The following is a 25,488-nucleotide window of genomic DNA, read 5'->3' as shown; positions in this document are numbered from 1 at the left end:
GCCTCCCAAAGTGCTGGGATTACAGGCGTGAGCCACCACGCCTGGCCTAGAAAGAAACTTTTGTAAGCTGATAAACAGTACACATTTTTTCCTTTTTTTTTTTTCTGAGACAGAGTCTCACTCTATTGCCCAGGCTGGAGTACAGTGCTGCGATCTCAGCTCACTGCAACCTCCCCTCCCAGGTTCAAACATTTCTCCCACCTCAGCTTCCCAAGTAGCTGGGATTACAGGTGTGTACCACCACATCTGGCTAATTTTTGTATTTTTAGTAGAGACAGGGTTTCACCATATTGGCCAGGCTGGTCCCAAACTCCTGACCTCAGGTGATCCGCCTGCCTTTGGCCTCCCAAAGGGCTGGGATTACAGGCCTGAGCCACCGTGACCAGCCTAAAAAATAATTCTTATGTAAGGGTACTTGAACATTTCAGAACACAACATTCCTAAAATATGTTTTGCCTTCAAATATCTGATAAAGAGCAACTGTCTCTCAAAACACATGTATTCTTACACAAAAACAGTGACTTAGTCTTAGGGACTTCTTATTATCGTTATTTTTATTTTTGAGACAGGGTCTTGCTCTGTCACCTAGGCTGGAGTGAAATGGCACAATCTCAGTTCATTGTAACCTCTGTCTCCCAGACTCAAGCAATCCTTCTGCCTAAGTATCCTGAGTAGCTGGGACTACAGGTGCCTGCCACCATACCTGGCTAGCTTTTGTAATTTTTGTAAAGATGGGGTTTTGCCATATTGCCTGCGCTGGTCTCAAACTCCTGGACTCAAGCAATCCACCCACCTTGGCCTCCCAAAATGCTGGGATTACAGGCATGAGCCACTGCACCCGGCAGGGACTTTTTTAAACAAAAAGAAATATGGCACTTATGGCTGATTCTATAGCCCCAAATTTTCACAATAAATATTTTGTATATCAAATTGAATATGACACTATACATCAAAAGAAAACCAGGTATGCGAAGGTGGGGAAGTCAGGAAACTTATTCTTGGGCTACAGCTGGCATAGAAAAAACATCACTGGCTAGAAAATAAAAGCCATCTCTCTTTTTGTTAATTAGAAAGTCATACTATGACCCCACCTCCCCCTCCCAAAAGGACTAGCATGAAGCTCCTAATAGTACGAAAGGTACATATAATGTTATAACTACAGTAGGTAGAAAGTAATGCATGTTACAGCATGCTAAAGTGGTTCTGTAATATACAGCATTATACCCTAAGTGACCCTCAAACATGTATATTTTCATGGTACCCTATCCCACTAGGCAGAAAGGCAGCAATTCTGCTGTACTTACTGGAAAGACTATGTGCTGTGGCATAAAATCTCACACAGAAAATAGAAAGGATTTTTAAAAATCAATTTTGTTATAAATAATGGGCAGGCTACTTTATTTTACTATGACAAGTGGTGCTTGTGGAGCTGTTTTTAGCTTTTCAACAGATGTAAAATCTTTCTAGTATCATAGATTCTTAGAAAAGATAGTATCTGGAAGAAAAAGGTGAGATTGGGTTTAATAAAGATGATAAACTTTCAGATACCTCAAAATCAGCACCCATTCTCTTTAATTTCCTCATTGTAAAAGTTGCCACTGGTAACAGAGCACTCTTGTAAAACATCTCTAGATATAATTTCAAGTGTTGAAACATTTCTTTCATAGAGTTCAGCCAGTTTCTAGTTTGCAAACAGAAGGCTGTGTAGACTGCATATATCTATAGACAATGCATTAGAAGGAGAAAGAAAGGAGCCTGATCAATTGCTACACATGATTCATTTACTTTAAAAATAGATTATGTGATTAAAATAGGCATTTTCACAGGGGCTGTCACTTTGCATTTGACTGAAAACACCATTGACACTACCCCAGGAGAGCTCAGAGTCAATTCTCCTCCACCTTTTATCTGCACCTTCACTTGCCTGTCTTTATCTTATTTGATTGTCTTGTTTCAGAAGACAGAAATAAGGGTGAAGGTGAGCAGGTGCATGGAATATGAAGAAAAGCATGAAATACCATTGACCAATGAAGCAAGGCATTTTTAAAGCTACTGAAGAAGGACCTGAGTTACTATCACTGCAAAAATACACATTCCCAAATAAATAACTCTCCTAGATGATCAGCACTCAGAACAGCACAGAGAAAGAGAACACATGAACTCTATGCCAGTTCCCAGCAAAGCACAGCTCTGTGGGGGTACTGCATTAGCCAAGGAATGCTACAGGTGGCTCTCTACTCCCTTGTACCCACCAAACAGAAGCAGCTAAGAGTCTAACTATAGAATATTACTCAACTCTTAGAACAGATGTTACCTTATGAAAACACATTAGAAAGGAATTGAAGTTCGCTAAAGGATTCAAGAAGTTCTATTTAGATTTTAACCAGCCACTTTGGTCCAATTTCCACCCCTTGACCTGGTAAATGCAAGCACAGGCAAAGTTATGTATGATTTAATTAGCTAAATACTAATCAGCACTTTATTATTAGAAATTTAAAAATAATTAGCATTTCATTATTCTGTCTTAGTGATAAGGCTGCCAGTCTCTGATCCTGTCATTATAGAACTATATCCAATTGAATGGACTACTTAACTATTTACTCTCTTGAGTAGGTAGTCCCTAGATTTTATCTAATTAATTTGTCTCCTTCACTTAAAACAGCTGCAAGCTCAGCGAAGAAGAAATTTCAATTTGTCTTATAACCCCCTGAAAACAATCCAACTGAGCCTAAATTTTAAATTCATATTACTTCTAAGTCATTTTGGCTACTCATTAGGAATTTAATTAATTAATTAATTAATTAATTAATTTTTTTTTGAGACAGAGTCTTTCTCTGTCTCCCAGGCTGGAGTGTGGTGGTGTGATCTCAGCTCACTGCAGCCTCTGCCTCCCAGGTTCGAGTGATTCTCCTGTCTCAGCCTCCCAAGTAGATGGGACTACAAGCACATGCCACTGCACCTGGCTAATTTTTGTATTTTTTAAAGCAGAGACAGGGCTTTGCCATGTTGGACAGGCTGGTCTCAAACTCCAGGCTTCAAGTGATCCACCCACCTCAGCCTCCCAAAGTGCTGGGATTACAGGCGTGAGCCACTGCGCCCAGCCAGGAATTTATTTCAGATAGTCCTCTAAAATCTACTAATTAACTTAGCAAGTATTTGTTGAATGTCTACAGTATGCAAAACATCTGGGAGACACAAAAATAATGAAGACTCTTTATCTCTCTTTCAAAGAGATGGTGGGTAAGTGCATAAATCTAACTAAATCCCAAAATAAATCTGTAAGTGACCTATCACAGTTCAGAGAGTGGAGTCAAGCCTTCAAGCCATAGTGTTCACGAGGACTTCACTAAAGAAGTATATTGTAGAATATTACAGCCAGAGAGACCCTAGAAAATATCTGTGCCAAGTCTATAATTTTATAGATAAGAAAAAAGAAAGCCCCTAATTAGAAGGAATAACTATTTACTCAGTATCACATATCAGTTGATATCACACACATCAATTTACTCAATAACAATTTACTCAACTATCACAGAGAGTTAAAAAATCTGAAAAAGAAGGTAGGTCTTTGGGTACCCAGCTTATTCCTTTTCCATGATGCCGCATTGCCACTCTGAGGTTAAGAGAATGTGAATAGGCAAAGATTAGAGGTTGAAATATAACACTGAAAAGAAAGTATGTTTGGGAAACAGAGTATTTAATTTGTCTCAGGACAAGCATTTACGGGGAGAAACCAGACGCCAGGCTGAAAGCAGAGTAGGATTAGATCATGGAGGACATCAAATGACAGTCTAAGAGAGCTAGACTTTTCCACTATATAATATAATGAACACAGGTGTAGCAGAATTTACTTACCAAAAAAAATGTTCCTTCAACATTGGTATTATAATATAACACTGATGGTGTTAGAGGTTTATAATGAAAGAACAGAAAACTCTTTTGATATGAAAAGGGCCAGTTAAACATAGAAAATTATACTGAATACAATCTCCCTTTGTAATTTCTTCTTTCTCCAAAGTGGAGAGTGGCAGGATAGGGGTACAAGATGGCAAGACAATGTGATCTGCTGACCACAGATGGCTTTTGCAAAAGAACTGATAAGTAAAAGTTTGTGCCAACCCATGGCTCCTGCCTTGTTCTTCCTGGGGATCTTCAGCGTGAAGGCTCTATCTAGCTGAATCCTGAACCAGTCCTAGACAGGCTTGAAAATCGGTGTACTTGTCCCTCCTTACCAGATACTGGAGTCCAACCATCTACCTATGGAGCTGTAGCTGCCCTACCCTCCACCCCACTGCCTAGTTCTTTGCTCTAATGCCTTGCTCCTTTCTTTAGGACTGGAAACAAATGAGAGATAGAATATTAGATTTTATGCCAAGGTTTGTACAGCACCCTAGGACAATTCCAAAACACTTTCACAGTCTCTGCTTCATTCATCATAAAGCAGAAGTAAATCTCTGTTCTACTTCACCCTTTACTCTGAATAGCTCTCCCCAATCCTCCAGAGGTTAGAACATGCTTCCTGTCTCTCTAGTTACTGGCGAGGCATTAACTTCAACCTTTTAACCTAGAAGACCCTCCTGAAACTATAATCTATTACCTGCCCAATTGCAAGTGCTACCTTTGCCAAGAGACCAACTGCATCCAACCCTCCAAACCCTTAGGATAGCAATACCATAAGAGAGATTTCAAAACCACTTGGACACCATACCTTGACCTCTAGGGATCTTCCTTTTGAAAACCTGCACCTTAGAAAAATCATTCCTCAAGCCCCAGTTCTGTATAGTCTTGGCAGGCCATTCAGGGGATGGCAGAAGTTCTGAAAAGGACACACTGAGTGCACCAAGGTTTAACTTATAAAGAGTTTGTGAAACTCTTATAAAAAATTTACAAAGTACTTTGGGCTATATACAATCTGAATGTCCACAGAGCCATTGCTTTTCAAAGTGCGATGAGAATATGACTTCCTGGGTTTCAATATCAAGAGCCAAATTCTGACTGTTAACTGATCTTCATCTTCGCACTCTGGTATATAGGCTCATCTTTTACTGTTCAGTGAAGAAAAATAGGTAGGACTTTTCAAATAGTGGGAATTAAAGGGTCATAAATAATTTATTGTTCTGCTTTTAATTCTTATTTTAAAAAATGAAACAACAGAATATTACTTTTAAAACTATACAGTGATACACAGGTATTGAGCTGACAGAACTGAGCACTGTGTGAAGTACTTCCCATGCATTATCTCATGACATCCTTACATTAGCCCAAAGAGACCACACTATTTTTATTCCCAGAGTAGACATCAGGAAACTGAGCCTCAGTAAGATACGCAATTTGCCCAAAGTCACACAACCACATGTGGAAGAGCATCTAGTTGCTGTTGAGCATCTAGTCATCTAACTTCCAAGCCTATGCACTCAAATCAATAAACCACCCAACTGGCCCATTTTTATTATTTTTTTAATCAGTACTTTAAAATGATAAGTTTGAGAGGCTAAATATATAAAGAATATGTATCATTTTTGTAAGTACAAAAGAAGAAGAAAAAATAGAAACCAAACTTCAGAAACCTGGTTACCCTTAATTTAAGACCAATTTAAAAAACCAAAAGTGCTGTTCACTGTGAGCCTGAAAATTCAATGGAGGAAAATTATCAGCACCCCGTAAACCTAAAATTTTCGTAAGTTCCTCCATAAACATACATTGAGTGCCTACTATGTAAAAGGCAAAAGGTACCATGCTAGGAGCTGAGGACAGAGATAAATAAGAAAAACACGGTCCCTGCTCTCAAGGGACACATAGACAAGTTGCAAAGATAGTCATATGGTATGACTTGTATGATAAAAAGGAGATAAAAGGGAGTAGAAGCAGGAAAAACCTATTCAGCCAGGGACAAGGGAAGGTCTCTCTTCCACGAGTTAAAGGGAGGGTATACGGGAAGGCGACAGGAAGTTCTCTGTGCAGAAGGAAGAGCATGTACAAAGGACCAGAGCAGAGATAAGTAACTGAATAGATGAGAAACTGCAGAGTGCCTCAAACCAACACAGAGACAGAAAGAAGGGGCCATGGCTTAGAACTAGAGGGGTGGGCAGAGAGTGAATCCTGTAGGACTGTATACCATACTGAAGACTCAGACTATACCTAACAGCAATGGGGAGCCAATTTCAGCAAAAAGAGAGAGACTCAATCAGATTTCAGTTTTACAAGTATCAATCTGACTACAGATACTACAGAATGGACAGCAGATAAGAATGGGCATAAGGTGGGGATGGAGCTATCATAGGAAACTATTGCTGTAATCCAAGTGGCAGGTGAAGATCACTGGGGCTAGAGTGACAGATGTGGACAAGAAGAGTACATACTTATAAGACAGAATGGACAGAACTTGATGAGAGATAGAATGGAGGATGATTTAAACCTTGAGGTAATTTTGAAGTCTGGAAGATAGCAGAGTCTCATCCTTTAATTAAATCAGTCATTTAATGGGGGGGGGGAGGGGGGAACAACTGATTCCAACAAGAAGAAACTTACTGCTTTTAAATTGTTACTATCATTTTTTCATTGGTACCTAGATTTTAGCCATAACTCACCTGGTTGCCAACCAATAATAAGTGTTCTCCAAGGAGAAAGTCTTTCAGCATGTCTTCCATCACTAACATGTGCTAGAGAAAAAGGAACTAGGGGTTAACTGTGTTTTGTACAATCAAGGTGAAATAAGAAAGTTAACTATAAAGATACCTTTATAGAATATAAATATCTATTATAATAAATAATAATCAAGCGATTTGATGTAACCCAAAATTATATCTGTGGTTATAAGTAAATTGTATAACCATTTAGGTCACTGATATTGAAAACTTGAAATAGTTCACCTGAGCAAGACTAAGCAACTGACTAATATTTCAGAGTTTTTAATAATTCAACTCAAATACTTTTTATCTATTATACTATGTAGAGTTGGCTTATAATTTAATATAATATTTAAATCGACACTTGCTAATGTAAATATACAAAGGCTTCCTAAAATAACTGTACACTTCTAGGGAACATTTTACATTGACTTGTTCTTAACCATTACCTTTAAAGCTATGGATAGCTTCAGAATTAAAAATATACTATTTACCTTCCACATTTTTAAATCTGAATTATGACACAATATAATAAAAGAACAAGATTAAGGTTGTTCACAATAGCCACAGAGGAAATTACATTGCTCTTTTGTATCTTGAAAAATAAGGTAACTGTAAGTAGGTCATGCGGGTTCTTTGGGGCTGGGAAGAGATCTACACTCCAGTACAATTAATATTCCTATTACTTTCTCTTGGTTTTCTGTATCAAATCAATAGCAGCTTTGTAAGTACTAAAGTTATTGAAGTTCCCTATTTGTAAACAGTCAAATTAACCTTTTGCATCTAATACATGCTGCAGATATTTTTCTAGTACGTCACTTGCTTTGTTTCCACCTCTCTCTCGCGTCGCTAATTCTCACACTCTCTCCCAATCCTCCTAACCTTTTACTCACACCCCACTCCATATAAACTTATATATACATACCTCGCTCTAACCTATTCTAGCTACTTCTCTACTCTCCGACCTCATCCCACCCCGCACTTCTTTCTTTTCTTTCTACTATCCTTCTCCTCGCTCCTTTCTCTTCTCGCGCTTCCTCTTTCGCCGCCCTGAGAAGTCACTTTATACTACTTCTATCACTTTTTTATTTCTATTCTCTATCTCTCTCTCTTTTCTCTTCGATCCTATTTATACTTCTATATATATCATATATATATCGAGACACGAGCACACGCATATGTCAGCGCTGTCGCCCGAACACTTAGCACACCAGACGTGCACTCACGCGATCTCACAAGCTCAGAGACTCAGAGCCATACTACCTCTATACCTCCTGACAGCTCGAGAGAGGAGAAGACCCCGACAGCCCCCCCAGCGGAGCCCCTACAGCACCCGCCACCCATCGCCCGCCTAATTTTTTGTATTTTTCGTAGCGATGGGGTTTCCCTGTGTTTAGCCAGGAGGGTCCTCGATCTCCTGACCTCGTGATCCCGCCGTCTCGCTCCCAAAGTGCTGGGATTACAGGCTTGAGCCACCGCGTCCCAGGCCGCCCTCCCCTCTTGGTCATTTTAATTTCAAAATGCTTTCAGATACACCATGGAGCTAGAGTTTTAATAAGGCTTGAAGTGAGGTGAGTATATAACTATTATGCTTTTAAGAATAAAAAGAGACACTATTAATAATTATGCTGGGACAACAAGTATAAGCAGAAACTATGTTAAGCAAACCAAGATATACATCATTTTAAGCTGAGTTCTGGTGGGAATATAGTATGGAGACCTCTTCCTTTTCACTAAGATGAAAAGTCTGTGTCAATTCCAGAAAACACTAAGTTCTCCCAGTAATAAATGGGCTAATCTATGTTGAAAAGTTGGAGTAAGAACCTGAATAGCCAAAGGAAAAAGCAATGTAAATATTGAAAAATAATCCAAACTATATTTGTGTTCTTCTTTACAATTCTCATGTCCTCCCACTTCATGTCCTCATTATTCAAATAACTCGATTATTCAAATCAACAAACCTTAGCTAAGGCTAAAGTCACCGCCAACACAATTCTCCTCTTAGCCTCTTGACCCACTTAGTACTGCAGACAATTTCTTAAAAGTCACCTCTCTCAGTTATCCATTTCCCCTGATTCCTTCCTACCTCCCTAACAATTTCTCCCATAGTTTTCTGAGCTGGATTTTCCTGTAGCAATTCCGTCTTTCTACCTTCTTACATGCTTCCCTTTGTATTCATGGTATGGGGCAGGTTGTGACTACTTGTACCCAGGCACCCACCTGAGGGTTGAGGGAGGGCTGTGTGCAGAGTTGGATACCCACATGTCAGCATTCAAAGACCTACCTCTGACCCTGCTCTCCTTCAATCCTCTCATCTAGCTCATGGCTTCAGTTACCAACTCTACACCAATCTCCAACAGCAAAACTTTCCTCCTTAACTACAGCCCTCTATTTCTGAATGATCAAACCACTTTGTTATTGCCCTGGCACCTAAATTCAACACATCCAAAACTCAACTTATTACTTTCTCCTGAACTTCATTCTTTATCCTGCATCTTTTTCTCCAGTTAATGGCATCATTTTCTACCAGCTGACCAAACTTCTATCATCAGCACCCTGCCCTCCTGATTCCTCTCTCATCAAGATCCAACTAAACAGCACCTGAGTTGTTAAGCCACCAAAAATCGACTGCATCTACCCTTTCTTTTCCATCCCCACAGTTTTAAGGTTTTTATCATCTCTGGCCTAGATTCCTATCAGCTAATTAGCTTCTCTAACTTCAGTCTCTCCTTAAGCCAATGTGTTCTTACAGTCCTGGCACTTCTTTGTTCAAAATCTTGTCAACTCATTTCTCAAAATTCCTTAAATGACTCCTAATACTTCAGGAACAAAGGTCATTCCTTACATTCGTGGTCTAGTCTCCTCATCTCCTACCACTCTCCTTCTATACTGTGTTTCCAACCACGGGAATGATTTAGAATAATGTTCTGCTTACTCTTCTGTATACTTTTTCACCAGACATTGTGCTCCCTAAGAAACAATCTCTGCCTTTCATCTAACACAAAGTTCCACTGACTTGATCTCCTAAACAGCCCTGCAATGTGTCCTCTCTGCTCTGTCCCCACTGTCACCTCTTTAGTTCAGATCCTTCATAAATTTCATCTGGACTACTGCAATCACCACTTAACTAGTTTCTTTTGCCTTGGTTCTAACTCCTAGACAACAATAAAGAGTAAAAGCAAAGTTAGCCAAAGTACAAATGTGCTTAAAATCTTTCAATAACTTCCTCACTCTTCTAAATAGAATCCAAATTCCTTAACTACCAGGACTGAAAAGATCTCACTCTTTCCTCATTCACCAGCCTCTTCTCCTGACACTCTTCCACCTGCAACCTCAGCTTCATACCAGTGACAGCAATTTATATATAGCTCCCTAAATAAGCTACTCTCTCATATAACTAAGTCTCTGCTAATGCTGGTCTCGTTGCCTGAGAGACTCTCCTAACTGGGTCTGGTTGACCAATTTTCTATGATCATTCCAATCTGGGTCAATCAATCCCACCAAGGCTACCATAAGTAAACTGCACATACTTCCACCACACTGTGTAGTAACTGTGTGTACCTTCCTGCAGATTAAGAACAACTTGAGCCCTAGAGCTACATACACTTGTGTGTGCATTTTGATCTCTGTATCCCAATACCTTAGGACAAGGCCAGACTCATAAAGGGCATTTTTAAATTCTTACCCATCTAAAACTCCTTAGGCTTATTAAGAGGCTATTAATTTCTCTTTCCTCCAACTTCTCCTTACTGCTGCCAGTGTAATATTCCTTAATGGAAGGTTTAATGAAGTAATACCCTTTATCAAGAACATTCAAAATCTTACTCATTATTTTATTAATCCACTCAACACATATTTACTTGGCAGTTACTACGTGCCAGGCACTTTACTATTTGCTGGAAATATTAAATAAAGAAAACAGGACTGTGCCTTAGTGATATGGAAAAACACATTTCAAAAGTCCATTTCAACACAATGTGGTAAGGAGACAACAGGGCAGAGAACAACAAGATGATACAGAAGCACCTCAGTCTGCAAGAGGCACTGACTACTGCTTCAAAGATGAAGTACAGCATAAAAGGAAGTAATAATATACACAATGGAAGCAAATTTAATCAAGCTACTGTCCATTGAATTGGTGCAGCTAAAAAGTTTTCATTAATGGCTAATTCATAATGCTTTACGAAGAGAAGGTATGTTTGGAGATAGCTTACGAAAAGTCCTTCAGGGCCACTCTGTAAAGTTCACGGCAGCCCTGCGTCCTAAATGTCCATGTCACAAACACCATGGCAACAGACATTGTGTTCAAGGGCACAATGGTCTTTGCTGCTACTGAATTTCCTACAGTCTTACATCCTATGAAGTCTTTTCAATCTTTGCCACCAAGGAGTTTTTCAAATTGTCATTTATAACAGTTTCCTGGTTCTTTGTCTCTTTGTTCCTTTCCACTATATGAATACAGTGTAATACTATCAGTGCTTATTATGAGGAAATCAGTTTTCCTCATAATCATGTTTTTGTCTTTGACAGGCAAGATTTTTTTCTACTTTTGTATCTTATAAGTAACTTTATTTTCTGTTCATTTGTCTACTGATTGTGCAAGAGCATTAATGCCCCAGAAGAAAAATAAAACATCAGTTAATTGGCTATAGAATGGATAAAAATCAAATCAAGGTTATACTCTTTTCTATGCCATACAAAATTATTATAGTTTTGACAGATTTCAGAATTTTTAACCAAGATTTTTATTAAGAATAATATGTCTAGATACCTATAAAGTTAATATAACCTAAAATGTATTACAGAAAATTTTAAGTAGGTGTTTTACTATAAAATACATAGCCACTTGACAGAAAAGTTGGAAAAGAAAAAGTTTTTATATTATAGGTAATTTTCTCTAAAAAAAAGTCTTATTAAAGTAAACATCTACAATAAAGTTTTCTAGATACAAACTTCTACATTTTAGTGGAAGGTCCATAACTATTGGCTGGTTTACAAGGAGAGCCTCTACTGTCCTCCTTTAACAAAGAAAAGGAAATAAAAGAAAAATACCAGGAACTTGCAGGAAAAGAAGAGTATGAGAAAAGGATGCATAGGACATATCCCTCTGAACTACTGAAATCTTTTAACAAGCAAGTAAAAGAGAGGATGATAGCTCTGTTTTGTGTTTAATTTTAAAATGTTTATTTTAATTTAAAAATTGTATATAAAATTACATATATAATTGTGTGTGTGTGTAAATATATATATATATACACTTTATTACCCTAATCATAGCAACAATTCCTCCAATTTTTAAGTATCTTTGGAAAAAATTTTCTGTTTTCTGTCTTATGTCTTAATAAAAGATGTTCGGCCAGGCGTGGTGGCTCATGCCTGTAATACTAGCAGTTTGGGAGGCCGAGGCAGGCAGATCATGAGATCAGGAGTTCGAGGCCAGCCTGGCCAATATGGTGAAACCCTGTCTCTACTAAATATACAAAAATTAGCAGGGCATGGTGGCGCATGCCTCTAGTCTTAGCTACTCAGGAGGCTGAGGCAGAAGAATCGCTTGAACCTGGGAGGTGGAGCCAAGATCGTGCTACTGCACTCCAGCCTAGGCGACAGAGTGAGACTCCATCACACACACACACACACACACACACACACACACACACACACGCAAAATGTTCAACACTTCATTCTGCATCATCTAAATTAAATTTAGGAAATCACAAAAATAATTACATGTCAATTTCACTTGAATTGGAGTTTACTACCATAATCTAAGTGATTTACCCAAGAACACAAAGCAATACTCTTACCTGAATGTTGTCATAGAAAAGAACATCAGGCACTTTCATTTTCTCGTGCGCATTATAGATCGGAGCACTAACAGCACCAATCCTCAGAGCTCCAGATGTTACTTCACCTAAACATTTCACACAGGACAGATAATTATTCATAGCACTGTCCTCAGAGATGCCAAGCCACCCAACATAGAACGCAATACAGCTTCAGTAATATCTGTGGATTTTAATTTAACATCTAAAGAAATAATCTTGAGAGTAGTAATAAAACACTACAGCTCTAGATACAAAATGCTCCAAAAGGTAACAAATTTTCTTTAAAACAATGTAGATAGAAAACAGTATATATATAATTGTGAGAAACTAAAACAAAACAAAACAAAACCAGAATACAGTCAAGCCACCTTCATAAGCTTGTTTGGTCAGAGACTATAACACATACATAAGTTAAATCACCTAAATTCAAAAGCTCCAAAGTACCTTGAATATTATTTTTTAGTGTGCACCAATTCAGAAACCCCTTAAGATAATCTCCTATAGCTCTAGTCTTAAATTACTATTTTCAGCCAAGTGCAGTGGCACATGCCTGTCATCAGCACTTTAGGAGGCCAAGGCAGAAGGATCACTTGACTCTAGGGGTTCAAAACCAGCCTGGGCAACACAGAGAGACCCTGCCTCTACAAAAAATTTTAAAAATTAGCCAGGCCTGATGGCACATGCCTGTAGTCCCAGCTACTCAGGAGGCTGAGGCAGGAGGATTGCTTGAGCCCGGGAGGTTGAGGCTACAGTGAGCCATGATTGCACCACTGTACTCCAGCCTGGATAACAGTGCAACCTTGTCTGTCTCTCTCTTTCTTTATACATATATATGTGTGTGTGTGTGTGTGTGTATACAAAAATTAGCAGGGCATGGTGGCGCATGCCTCTAGTCTCAGCTATTTATAAATCACTTTGGATAAATTTAATGGATAAATCACTTAAATTGTGAGATATATATATATGTATATACACACTACAAATAAACATAACAAAATGAATATTTTAAAATTACTATTTGCAAGGTTGGTGCAGGAGGCCTATATTTTCAAATAATTACCCAGGTGATTTTCATATCCAGCTAGATTGGGAACCTCTGTCTTATGCAATTATTTTGTAATAATTGTTATATTATTCCTTATTTGCTTTAAATAGGTTGACCTAGAATAGATTATGAGTTCCTGGAAGCCAGAAAACTAAGTAAAAAACCTCTTGAATTCAGGAACATATCTGCTATGTATTCCCTACAGTAACCAGATACGCATGACATGTTCACTGACATGTTTCAAGTTCAATAATAATATTAATAACATTAATAGTAGCAGGTATTTTAGTAATACTAATCATTACAATGATAGAAGCTATCATTTATTAAGGACCTTCTATGTGCCAGATCCCTAGCTAAAGCTTCACCTCATTTTTTTCTCATATGATTTCATGTAATTCAAAGAGGAAAGAATAATGAGAATACTAAAAACATACACTACGTAATTTTCTCAAAATCACCCAGCTAATATGAGTAGAGCTTAAAACAGAATTTAGTCTAGTCTGACATTCTTTCTACCACATGGGATATATTTAATATTTTACTCCAAATAACATTCCAACCTGTGGAAATACTTTAGCAAGCAAATACACAATGCCTTAAACAATTCACCCATCTTTTTTTTTCTACTTCAAATAAGAAAATTACAGTTTGTTTCTCCACTAGAATGTGACTTTTGTGCTAAGCGTTTTGAAAAACAATGGAGAAAAGCAATGTTTGCTTCTATGGAGTACTGTGAACAAGTCTGAGCTAAAAATAATCGTCACCCTGTTTAATCACTGCGGAGTGCTACACATTTGACACGGCACAGTAGATTTTATTTATTTATTTATTTATTTTTTGAGTAGATCTTAACAGTAACTTCGCCCTTCAATAGATCCTTGCCATTTTCCTTTTATTTATAAGTTCTACAGGGAACGAAAACCATGAGCTGTAACACTGAGAGTTTACTATTTATTTACTACCATTAGGTCTCTGAAATAGACCCAGTATAAAACTGTAAAGGGAAAGAAAGATCAGGGATATGGCAGTGAATCTACTATCTAGTTGTATGTTGAGATGGCGCACATAATTTCAGATTCAAACAGCATCTGATGCTATCTATGGTTTAGTTTATGGAATACATCCACTCAGTAGATTTATGGCTTAAGGACAAGTTTATTCACTCAACCAATGTTTATTGTTAAAACATCAACCTCAAAAAGGGAAATGCACTCAGAGAATGGTGATGTTAGCATTTCTGTGGGAGAAAGTTGGCTAGCTATCTTCTAAGAAACCCACAGAATGGCATTATTTTGGTAAATTTGTCAAGGTTTTTCAGCCTAGTAGGCTGTAAACCTGATTTTGTCATCATAACTGAGGGCAAATCTAACTTTCAGGAGAATATTAAAGATATATATTCTGATTTCTCTCTATATATATTCTGATGTAAAATCAGAATTGCAAAATATTATGTGGCAATTGTAACTTTCACATGGACTATGATATGTTGGTTGCCATAACCAGCATATTAATTGGAGGGAACCTGCGTGGAAAGTCAATTCCTCATCAGAAGGTTGTTATATGAACATGGAGAGTTAATTAAATGAATTCTTCACAAGAGAGATGGCCTTAAAGATGAATGGAACCAGACAAGTAAGAAGTCTCTTCACGTAGGCTCCTTATCCCCTACACGAGGCTTAGATGGGCACTGCTAACACTAGCCAGTAACCAAGACCAAACAATCGGCAGTCTGAATGACAGTCGTTCTTTGGATATTTAATAGACTCACTCAAATAATATTGAGAATACAATATTATTCCTTTTCTTTGAGTTGACTCTGCATATCTGTATTCAGATCCCTCAGTATGCTGAGTTTATAATTTGACTCCAAAAAAGTCATCTTATTTTCTCAATACCAAATTCTTGCCTCGGTGCAGCCCCAATGATTAAAAGCATCTGCTACAAAGAAAACCACAATAGTCCCTTTTAAAGAGTGGTCACACATTGGCTGCTTCAATAAGATAGGTATTTACATTTTTAAAAAATTGAAAATCTTTCATTGTGTTCTAATTGAAGAATAGAAAGCTTTTAAATGAAGAACTAAATCTCCCCAGAACTCAAAATTATATTTATGGCTATCCAGAAGAAAAAGTACCATAAAAGACAATACAGGTGGAAATGGAAGGAATAAGATGACATGCATATTCTGATTATTATTTTAGTTTGTATCAACCTAGGAAAGTTTCTCCAACATATTGGACATCGCTGACTCTCAAAATGTAAATGTGCAAAGAAAACAGCATTCTAGATTCACTGGTGAAATACATTTGGAAAAAGTACATTTGTCAAAATTAGACACGTTGATTTACAGCAGGAATTCTCAGAGTATCAATTAGCATCACTTGTGAGTCTTAAGGGTCAGGGGAATTGTATCTAGTATGTACTGAAATGAAGTAAATATTCTAAGATTTTACTTGTGTTTTTCAAACTTAAAAAAAATCAGATTCATTTCTTCAAACTAATATATAAATCAAAGTAGATGAAAACCAAAACATTTTAACTGGAATTAAAATAAATAGCATCAAATGTTTGCTAATTATTATTTCACTTAAAAAAAAAAGAACCAAATCAAATACTTACATTTGTAATCCTTCAGTTCTGGCTCCAAATTGTCATCAGTATTTATTTCTATTGTAGCATCTGCCAGATTTTTTTCTAACGCTGACCTAGCAAGACTGGGTAAAAACCTGGAGGGTGAAGAGGGAGGAAGGGGGAAATGCATAAAGTCAAAGCTTTCTGCGATTCTTAAATACATACACACACACACACACACCGTACTAATTACAACCAATTAAGGAAGATCAGTCTGGATCTGTAAAATCTTAAACAAAATTTTAGAATACATATAAACTTTAAGTATGTGTGAATTATATGTTTGTAGAATCTCCTTTAATAAGTAAAACTTATTTGTAATTAGCAGTACCGATTTATGTACAACACTTTGCAAAATAAAATTTAAAATAATATGCTTTCTTAAGTAGAATTAGTATACTGGCTTATCAAATTTTCTTAGATAGATTAAACAACAACACTTGGCTGTTCTAGGTTGGCAATCATAAATTCAAACCAGTGGAGATGGATTAATGAGATTTTCTTTACTTTCTAACATAAATTTCTGAATGAATTTAAGATTAATCTAGCTTGGTTTCTTCTATTAAAAAAAGTATCTGCTTATCTATTCTACATATATGTTGGGTCAAACAGCAATCTAGTGAGTGACAGTTACTCTTCAAAACAGATTATGAGCATCATGCTGTTTTGAAGATGAAACAAATAAAATTTAAAATAATTGCTTTCTTAAGTCAAAATTAGTACACTGGCTTATCAAATTTTCTTAGGTAGATTAAACAACACTTGGTGTTCTAGTTTGGCAATCATAAATCAAACCAGATGGAGATGGATTAATGAGATTTTCTTTACTTCTAACGATAAATTTCTGAATGAATTTAAGATTATCTAGTTTTGGTTCTTCCTTCTATAAAAAAAGTGTATCTGCTTATCTATTTCTACTATATGTTGTGCAAACAACGAATCTAGTGAGTGACAGTTACTCTTTAACAGATTATGATCATCATGTGCTTGAAGCATGAACACAGTTTCCCACCCACACAAATAAAGTTATAGCTAGAATTTATGGTCCCAAGTGAGCTAACGGATATGATTTTTAATCCATGGTTTAACTACACCACTTAGATTAACCTCTATGTGATACAATATTCCAAATAAACATACTAAGAACATGCCACTTTTAAACAATTTGGGTTTTTCACAGCTCTAAATCTTTGGTGGTGGTTCCTACAGTCTTGAGTATAATCTCTAATAGTGGAAAGGCTGGAGAGCGTGAGGCAGCAAACAGAGAAGCATGTAAAGAACTGTCAGGTTTCCTGTCCCTATAAAATCCCAGTCTACATATCTGACATTATCTCTTACCTCCTGCCTCATTTTGGGCCAGGCTATGATAGAGGAAATTACATAGCTCTATGCTAGTAACTCCTCAGTTCAGCATCAAGTCAGATTTTCCTGCTCATCTCTGAACTTTCATCATAGTTCTTAGATCATTGCCTCGTTCAAAAACCAAGCCCTCACCTTATCTCCCAGTCCAATAGCTGGGCTTTTGTCCTGTTTCCTGAGCCCTTGTCTTGGCACCCTGCTTAACATTCTCTTAACACTATCCCACAAACTAGAGGCTGGCTTGGTAACATTAGGCCCTGAGCTGCATCCCCTTTACTTCCTATCAGAACACCCTGACTGGCATTGACTATTTTCAGGCTTAGACTTGTTTGCTACTCCCAGGCATCCCCAACGTGTATATAGTCTGCCTATCAACACATCTTAATGTTGGCCCTGTGTGGAAACATTTCTATATTACACTCCAAAGCCTGCAGAGGATAGCAAATATCACAAGGGTGCCTTCCCTTCATCAGTATTGGCAGGCATTGCTTGCTAATAGGGCATTCTTTCCTGCTGAGATTGAACACACTTCACCATTATTCTCAATCTAGCACCCAGACAGCATTATCAATCAAGGTACCAAAGAAGTTGAAATATATTTACATCTAGAACATTCTAAGATACTGGCCCATCCAACAAATGAGGAGAATGGAACATATCAGGTGGTGTGAGGCCAATCCCAATTTTTTTCCGAGATTTTAAGGGATTTGTTAACTGTTTCCTTTCCCATTGCTCACTGATATTTTCTACTTATTTTTTCCCTCTCCTCCCCTTGGCCTTGGTAAAATAAGCAAATAAATGAATGAATGAAATATTAATCTTTACTATCCTAGCTTCCCAAAACCAAAGCAAGCACATATCCTGTTGCAAATTTTCCAAGTGTATTTATCACTCTTATGAATAGCCTGGTGTCTTTTAAAAATAATTATTATATTTATCATATTTATTCATTTTATCGACAAAATATTGGAAAGGCTCTAGTCTCATTAGGTCTTGGTTATAAGAAAAACTGAAGAAAGATTCAGCTACACTCTGGGAAAGTCAGAAAGAGAAGTATAGTAGTTACGCTAAGCTAACTCGTATAACTGTCTTTGTCACTGGAGTTGGATAGGATCTTTAGATTAAGGAATAAGATAGGACTTCTCAGGATGGAAGCATAGAAGTCTGTTAAGGATCGGGGTATACTCAAATCACCAGCGCTAGGAAGGAGGGGTATTACTTATAAGAGTGAAAGAAAAAGACTGAGGGGCTCTGTGGATACTAGGCAGTCTTTGACTTCTATTCAGAATATAATTGAATAATTTGTACCTGTGATTTTAAATCTTAAATTTCCAAATAGTATTGAAATATTTAAGATAATTTATGGTACAGCCTATTTATAAATTTAGTTGGTTATATTTGTGCATTAATTACTCAGGAAGGTTTTGTTAATTGAGACATCCAAAGTATTTAAAAGGAAACAGAATATATAAAATTTATTAACCATTTCAAATGTTTGAAGATATTTTATTTAGCTGAGTTTTATAAATGGAACTGGACATTTTTCAAAGGTTTTTCAAAGTGATAGTTAATATCTGCTAGACTTATAGAGTTAATTGAATGAACAGAAAAGCCTAAAGGTCTCAATTTTTTAAATTATAGCACTATAAAACTGAATGCCAGTTTCTAAAACCAAAAATAAATCCCCAAATAGTCTTTCCTGCAAGCAAAACCATTCTTCCAGACAACAAAAAATTCACATCAACATTTATGATTCTAAATTTAACAGTGTATGATTAGTTCGATTAGACTTGTGATTTTTTAAACTAATTACTAACAGCTTAAACAGTGAAAATTTTATACAGATGTTATTCACTTTGCTTATTTATTTATTCAATGTTTAATAAATTTAGATTAGATAGTTTCTTTTGATTTTTGTCTGCTTCATAAAGTACTTTGTGAAAATAAGTTATATCAATCTTTGTTTCAAAATTTTCCACAAAATTAAATTCCTTTTCACTGATTCAATATAAAATGAGTTTTTTTTTTTAAAAAAAATTTTAAAAAAAATCAATAAAATATTTTATGAATCAATACTTTTGGGTTCCTTCCTGCCACTATGCTATTCTAAAGAGAAAGTTAGTAAGAAGGCTTTTGAGTCTGCAGCCTTGCTAAACTCAACAGATGATGCATAAACAAAATAGCTGTTTTCTATTCATTTCTAGTTGAAAGGGTCATGGAGTGGTTACATAATAGAGTTTTTTGTGGTCAGCTGATAACACTGGAAAAATTAGTCAACTATTCAATACAGTGAATATGCATGAGAATGAAAAGTAACCAATTTTTGTTTTTCAGTTTTTTAAATTATGAAATATTTCAGCATTTCAGAAAATTAAAGAGAATATTATAGAAAATTACAAAGACTATTAAGCATTCTATTCCTCTCTCTCCATCTCTAGACAGAACTCTAACCTTGAAACTGGTGTGTATTTGTTGTCCATATTTTTATATTTTGCTATGTAAGTATGTATGACTAAAAAATATGTTGTACTGTTTATCACATTTAACATTTTTTACAAATCACAAATCACATCATACACTGAACCTTCTTTTGAAACTTTTTTTTACTCAATATTAAGGTGTTATGGTATGTAACTGTAAATACATGCAATTTACTTCATTTTAACTGTTGTAAATTATTTTACCATACAAATATATCCATTTATATATTCATTTCCTACTGATGGACAGATGGGTTGTTTCCAATGCTTCATTACTACAATGATACAGTGAACATTCTTGTATATACTTCCTTATATACACATGTAAGTCTATCTTTAAAGCAGATATCGACAAGTGGAATTGTCAAATTATAGAGTAATAATATATTTAGGCAAAAAAAAGTGATGAAACTTCCATCCCAATAGCAGTGACGAAATTACATTTCTCTCCATTCACAAAAAATGTTACTATAAGTAAAAAATTTAAAGTATAAAATGATAGCTGATTATTATTTTAAATTTCATTTCACTGATTATTGAGGCTGAGCATCTTTTCAAATGTTTATTGGTCATTTGAATTATTTAACCTTTGCATAAATATCTATTCATCCTTTGCTCATTTGGAGTTAAGTCTTTTTCCTTATTCATTTGTAGTCCCTGAATGCCACTCCTTTCTTAATCAAAAATCACGCAAAACATCTTTCCTAGTTTGTGGCTCATAACTTATAAAGTACTTTATAGTGTCATGGATTTTACCTTTTTGTGTGGGATAAAGTGGAAAATCTTTATTTATAACCATGTATTGACAAGCCCATCCATTGCAAAATTGATTTGCAATGCTACATCTTATATACTGAGTTCTCACAAATATGTGGGTTTGTTTCTGTGCTCTGTATCTATTCTAATAGTCTATTTGTTCTTCCCTGTACCAACACCATACTATTATAATGAACACAGATTAGAATTAATACTGATATCTGATAGGTTAAGTATACCCTCATTAATCTTATTCAAAATTTCTTGACTATTAGTAGCCTATTATACTTCCATGACAATTTTGAGATCAGCTTGTCAAATTCACTATAATCTTGTGGGATTTTGACTAATTATATCTACATATCAACTTGGGGCGAAACAGTTTTACAATTCTAAATCTTCCATGTATTTGTCTTCTTTTATAACTTTGAATAAAGATGTATATTTTTCTCCATTAAAGCATTACATGTCATTTATTAGATTATTCTTAGGTGTGTAAAGCTTTCTACTATTATTTTGAATGGAATTTTTTTAAAATTGTATTTCCTCATTGATTGTTACTGGAGTATAGGAATGTCATTGATTTGGGAGTATAAAGTAACCTCACTAAACTCTATTTGTTCTAAATAATTTATTTGTATTTTCTCTTGTATTTTTAATGTAGCTAATCATATAACCTAGGGCAAATGTACTTGCTAAAAGTGCTGAAAGACTGTTCTTGTTTTGTTCCTAACTCTAAAGAAAATGTGACAAGCATTTTGCCTTAAGAATATTTACTGTAAATTTGTGGTAGATATTCTTTATCAGATTCAAGAATTTCCTTTCTGCTCATAGTTTACTAAGAATATTCCTGATTTACTAAGTTATATTTGTTTTTGCCTTGGCTGTCTGTTGAGTTGTATCAAACACTTTTCTCCATTTATTAGAATATTTTTTCCTCAACTAATAAGATGGTGAATTAAAAAATAGAATATCAAACCTTGACATTCTTGAGGTAATTCCAAATTGCTCATGAATCTTTAAATATAATACACCTATATTTGAGATAAACAAGAAAGATAATTTTAATAGACTGAAGTGAAAAGAGGAAATATCAGAAATAACATTACCTTTTTCTGATTGATTGTGTCCTACCTAAGATTCACAGGTTGAAATCCTTTTGCCTATAGTAAAATTGTCCATTAAAAATACCAATTTAGATCAGACACAGTGGCTCACGCCTGTAATCCCAGCACTTTGGGAGGTCGCGGCGGACGGATCACAAGGTCAAGAGATCGAGACCATCCTGGCCATCATGGTGAAACCCTATCTCTACTGAAAATACAAAAATTAGCTGGGCATGGTGGTGCACGCCTATAGTCCCAGCTACTCAGGAGGCTGAGGCAAGAGACTCGCTTGAACCCGGGAGGTGGAGGTAGCAGTGAGCCAATCATGCCACTGCACTCCAGCCTGGAGACAGAGCGAGACTCTGTCTCAACAAAAAATAAAAATTAAAATTAAAATAAAAAATAAATTGAAAAGAATATTTGCTGTATGTGGCTAGCCAGTTCTCCCAGTACCATTTATTAAATAGGGAATCCTTTCCCCATTGATTGTTTTTGTCAGGTTTGTCAAAGATCAGGTGGCTGTAGATGTGTGGTCTTAGAATTTCTGAGTTATCTATTCTGTTCCATTGGTCTACGTGTCTGTTCTTGTACTAGCACCATGTTGTTTTGGTTACTGTCATCTTGTAATACAGTTTGAAGTCAGGTAGTGTGTTGTCTCCAGCTTCGTGGTTTTTTTGGTTATTGTTGTTGTTGTTGTTTTTTCCTTAAGATTGTCTTGGCTATACAGGCTCTCTTTTGGATAGTTTTTCCTAATTCTGTGAAGAAAGTCAATGGTAGTTTAATAGGAATGGCATTGAATCTATAAATTACTTTGGGAAGTACGGCCATTTTCATGATATTGATTCTTCCTATTTATGAGCATGGAATGTTTTTCTATTTGCTTGTTTCCCCTCTAATTTCCATGAGCAGTGGTTTGTAGATGTCCTTATAGAGGTCCCTCAGTTCCCTTGTTAGCTGTATTCCTGGGTGTTTTGTTCTCTTTGTAGCAATTGTGAATGAGAGTTCATTCATGACTTGGCTCGCTGCATGCCTGTTGTTGGTGTATAGAAATGCTAGTGATTTTTACACATTGATTTTGTATCCTGAGACTTTGCTGAAGTTGCTTATCAGCTTAAGAAACTTTTGGGCTGAGACAATGGGATTTTCTAGAAATAGGATCATGTCATCTGTAAACAAAGCTAATTTGACTTTCTCTCTTCCTATTTGGATGTGCTTTATTTCTTTCTCTTGCCTGATTGCCCTGGCCAGAATTTCCAATACTATGTTGAATAAAAGTGGTGAAAGAGGGCATCCTTGTCTTGTACCGGTTTTCACGGGGAATGCTTCCAGATTTTGCCCATTCAGTATGATATTGGCTGTAGATCCCATCCTTATATCTTATACAAAAATTAACTCAAGATGGATTAAGAACTTAAATGTAAAACCCAAAACCATAGAAACCCTGGAAGAAAATCTAGGCAGTACCACTCAGGACACACGTACAGGCAAAGACTTCATGAGGAAAACCCAAAAGCAATTGCATCAAAATAAAAAAATTAACAGATCTAATTAAAGAGCTTCTGCACAGCAAAAGAAACTATCATCAGAATGAACAAATAACATCCAGAATGGGAAAAAATTTTTGCAATCTATCCATCTGACAAAAGTCTAATATCCAGAATCCACAAGCAACTTAAACAAATATACAAGAAAAAAAACCACCCCATTAAAAAATGAGCAAAGAACATGAACAGACACTTTTCAAAAGAAGACATTTATGCAGCCAACGAACATTTAAAAAAAGCTCAACATCACTGATCATTAGAGAAATGCAAATCAAAACCACAATGAGGTACCATCTCATGCCAGAAAAATAGCAATTAGTAAGAAGTCAATAAACAACATATGCTGGCTAGGCTGTGGAGAAATAGGAATGCTTTTACCCTGTTGGGTGGAGTGTAAATTAGTTCAACCATTGTGGAAGACAATGTGACGATTCCTCAAAGATCTCGAGGCAGAAATACTATTTTACCCAGCAATCCCATTATTGGCTATATGCCCAAAGGAATATAAATCATTCTGTTATAAAGATACATGCATGCTTATGTTCGTTGCAGCACTATTCACAATAGCGAGACATGGAATCAACCCAAATGCCCATCAGTGATAAACTAGACAAAGAAAATGTGGTACATATACACCATAGAATACTATGTAGCTATAAAGGAATGAGATAATGTCCTTTGCAGGGACATGGATGGAACTGGAAGCCGTTATCCTCTGCAAAATAACACAGGAACAGAAATCCAAACACCACATGTTCTCACTTATAAGTGGGAGCTGAATGATGGGAACACATGGACACATAATGGGGAGTAACACACACTGGAGCCTGTTGAGGGGGATGAGGGGAGGGAGAGCATCAGGAAGAATAGCTAACAGATCCTGGGCTTAATACCTAGGCAGCAAACCATGGCACTCCTATGTAACAAACCTGCACCTCCTGCACATGTACCCCAGAACTTAAAAGTTGATGGAAAGAAAAATAAAGAAAAAACTAAATAAAATGCATCTAAAAATGATTCATTCTAGGATCTTAATAATGTTACCTTGATAGTAAAAGGTATGATTACTATAAAATTGTTCATAATTTGAAATTACTCATAATTGCTCATGATTTGTTAATATTTTACTTAGAATTTTTGCATCCATTCCATGAGCATTTACTATTCAATGATTTATAATTTTCCTTTCATAAGTTATTCTTATCTGCTTTCGGTGTCTAGGTTATACTAGACTCAATGTGAATTTCTATGTTTTCACCATTTCTCTATTTTCTGGAAGTTTATTTAAGGCAGGGATTCTAAATTCCTTGAAAATTTGGTAAAATTTGACAATAAAACCACTCAGGAATAGTCTTTTTTAAAGGATATTTTTTAACTACCAACTTTATTTCTTTAATGGTTATGGGTCGATTTGAATTTTCTATACATTCTTGACCAATTTAGGTAATACACATGATTCCAGAAATTTTTTTTTTTAGTATGGTTTTTATAAATATTGACTTCTTCTTCAGTTATGCTTTCTCCTTTCCAAAATTACTAAATTACTTATTTGTTCTTCCTCTCTTTTACATTAATTAAATTTACCAAGGCTTTATCTATTAATATTTTCAAAGAACCAACTTTTGGTTGGACTAATCTTTTCTAGGATTATTTTGTTTTTTAGTTCATTAATTTATGCTCTTAACTTCATTATTCCATTCCATCTGCTTTCTTTGGGTTTAGTCTGTAACTTTTTACTAACTTAAGTTGAATGCCTGGCTCATACATTTTCTTTCTCTATTATTTTCAAGTATGTGAGTTTAAAACTTAAAAAACAAAGTTACCTTACGTGTATCATTCAAGTATTGAAATTCAGTTTTGGTCATAGAGTTGTAAATATTTCATAATTTTCATTCTAATTTCTTTTGATGTCTGATTTTAATTTTCCAATTAAATGGGCTTTTAAGTGTGTTCTTTGTTATTGTTATGAATTCTGTTGCTTTTTGGTCCATGACAAATATTTTTTGCTATTTACTGAAAAACCAATTTTATTTATTTATTTATTTATTTATTTATTTATTTATTTATTTATTGAGACAGTCTTGCTCTGTCACCCAGGCTGGAGTACAGTGGC

At 35.8% G+C, this 25,488-nt stretch overlaps 1 protein-coding gene across 1 annotated transcript in view; it reads right to left on the bottom strand.

Annotated features, from left to right (window-relative positions):
* VWA8 (von Willebrand factor A domain containing 8) overlaps nt 1–25,488 on the bottom strand; it is a 384,129-nt gene that overhangs the window by 198,010 nt on the left and 160,631 nt on the right. The window contains exons 18-20 of the mRNA XM_017850208.1: nt 16,119–16,225; nt 12,431–12,537; nt 6,588–6,659 (exon numbers count right to left, since the gene is read on the bottom strand). Of these exons, the coding sequence (XP_017705697.1) occupies nt 6,588–6,659; nt 12,431–12,537; nt 16,119–16,225 (286 nt within the window). The remainder of the gene's footprint in view (nt 1–6,587; nt 6,660–12,430; nt 12,538–16,118; nt 16,226–25,488) is intronic.

The sequence above is a fragment of the Rhinopithecus bieti genome, unplaced genomic scaffold (genome assembly GCF_001698545.2).
Source record: "Rhinopithecus bieti isolate Rb0 unplaced genomic scaffold, ASM169854v2 scaffold_32955, whole genome shotgun sequence".
Lineage (NCBI taxonomy): Eukaryota > Metazoa > Chordata > Mammalia > Primates > Cercopithecidae > Rhinopithecus > Rhinopithecus bieti.
Note: the sequence above shows the minus strand (reverse complement) of the source record. Positions and strands in the feature narration are given on the sequence as shown.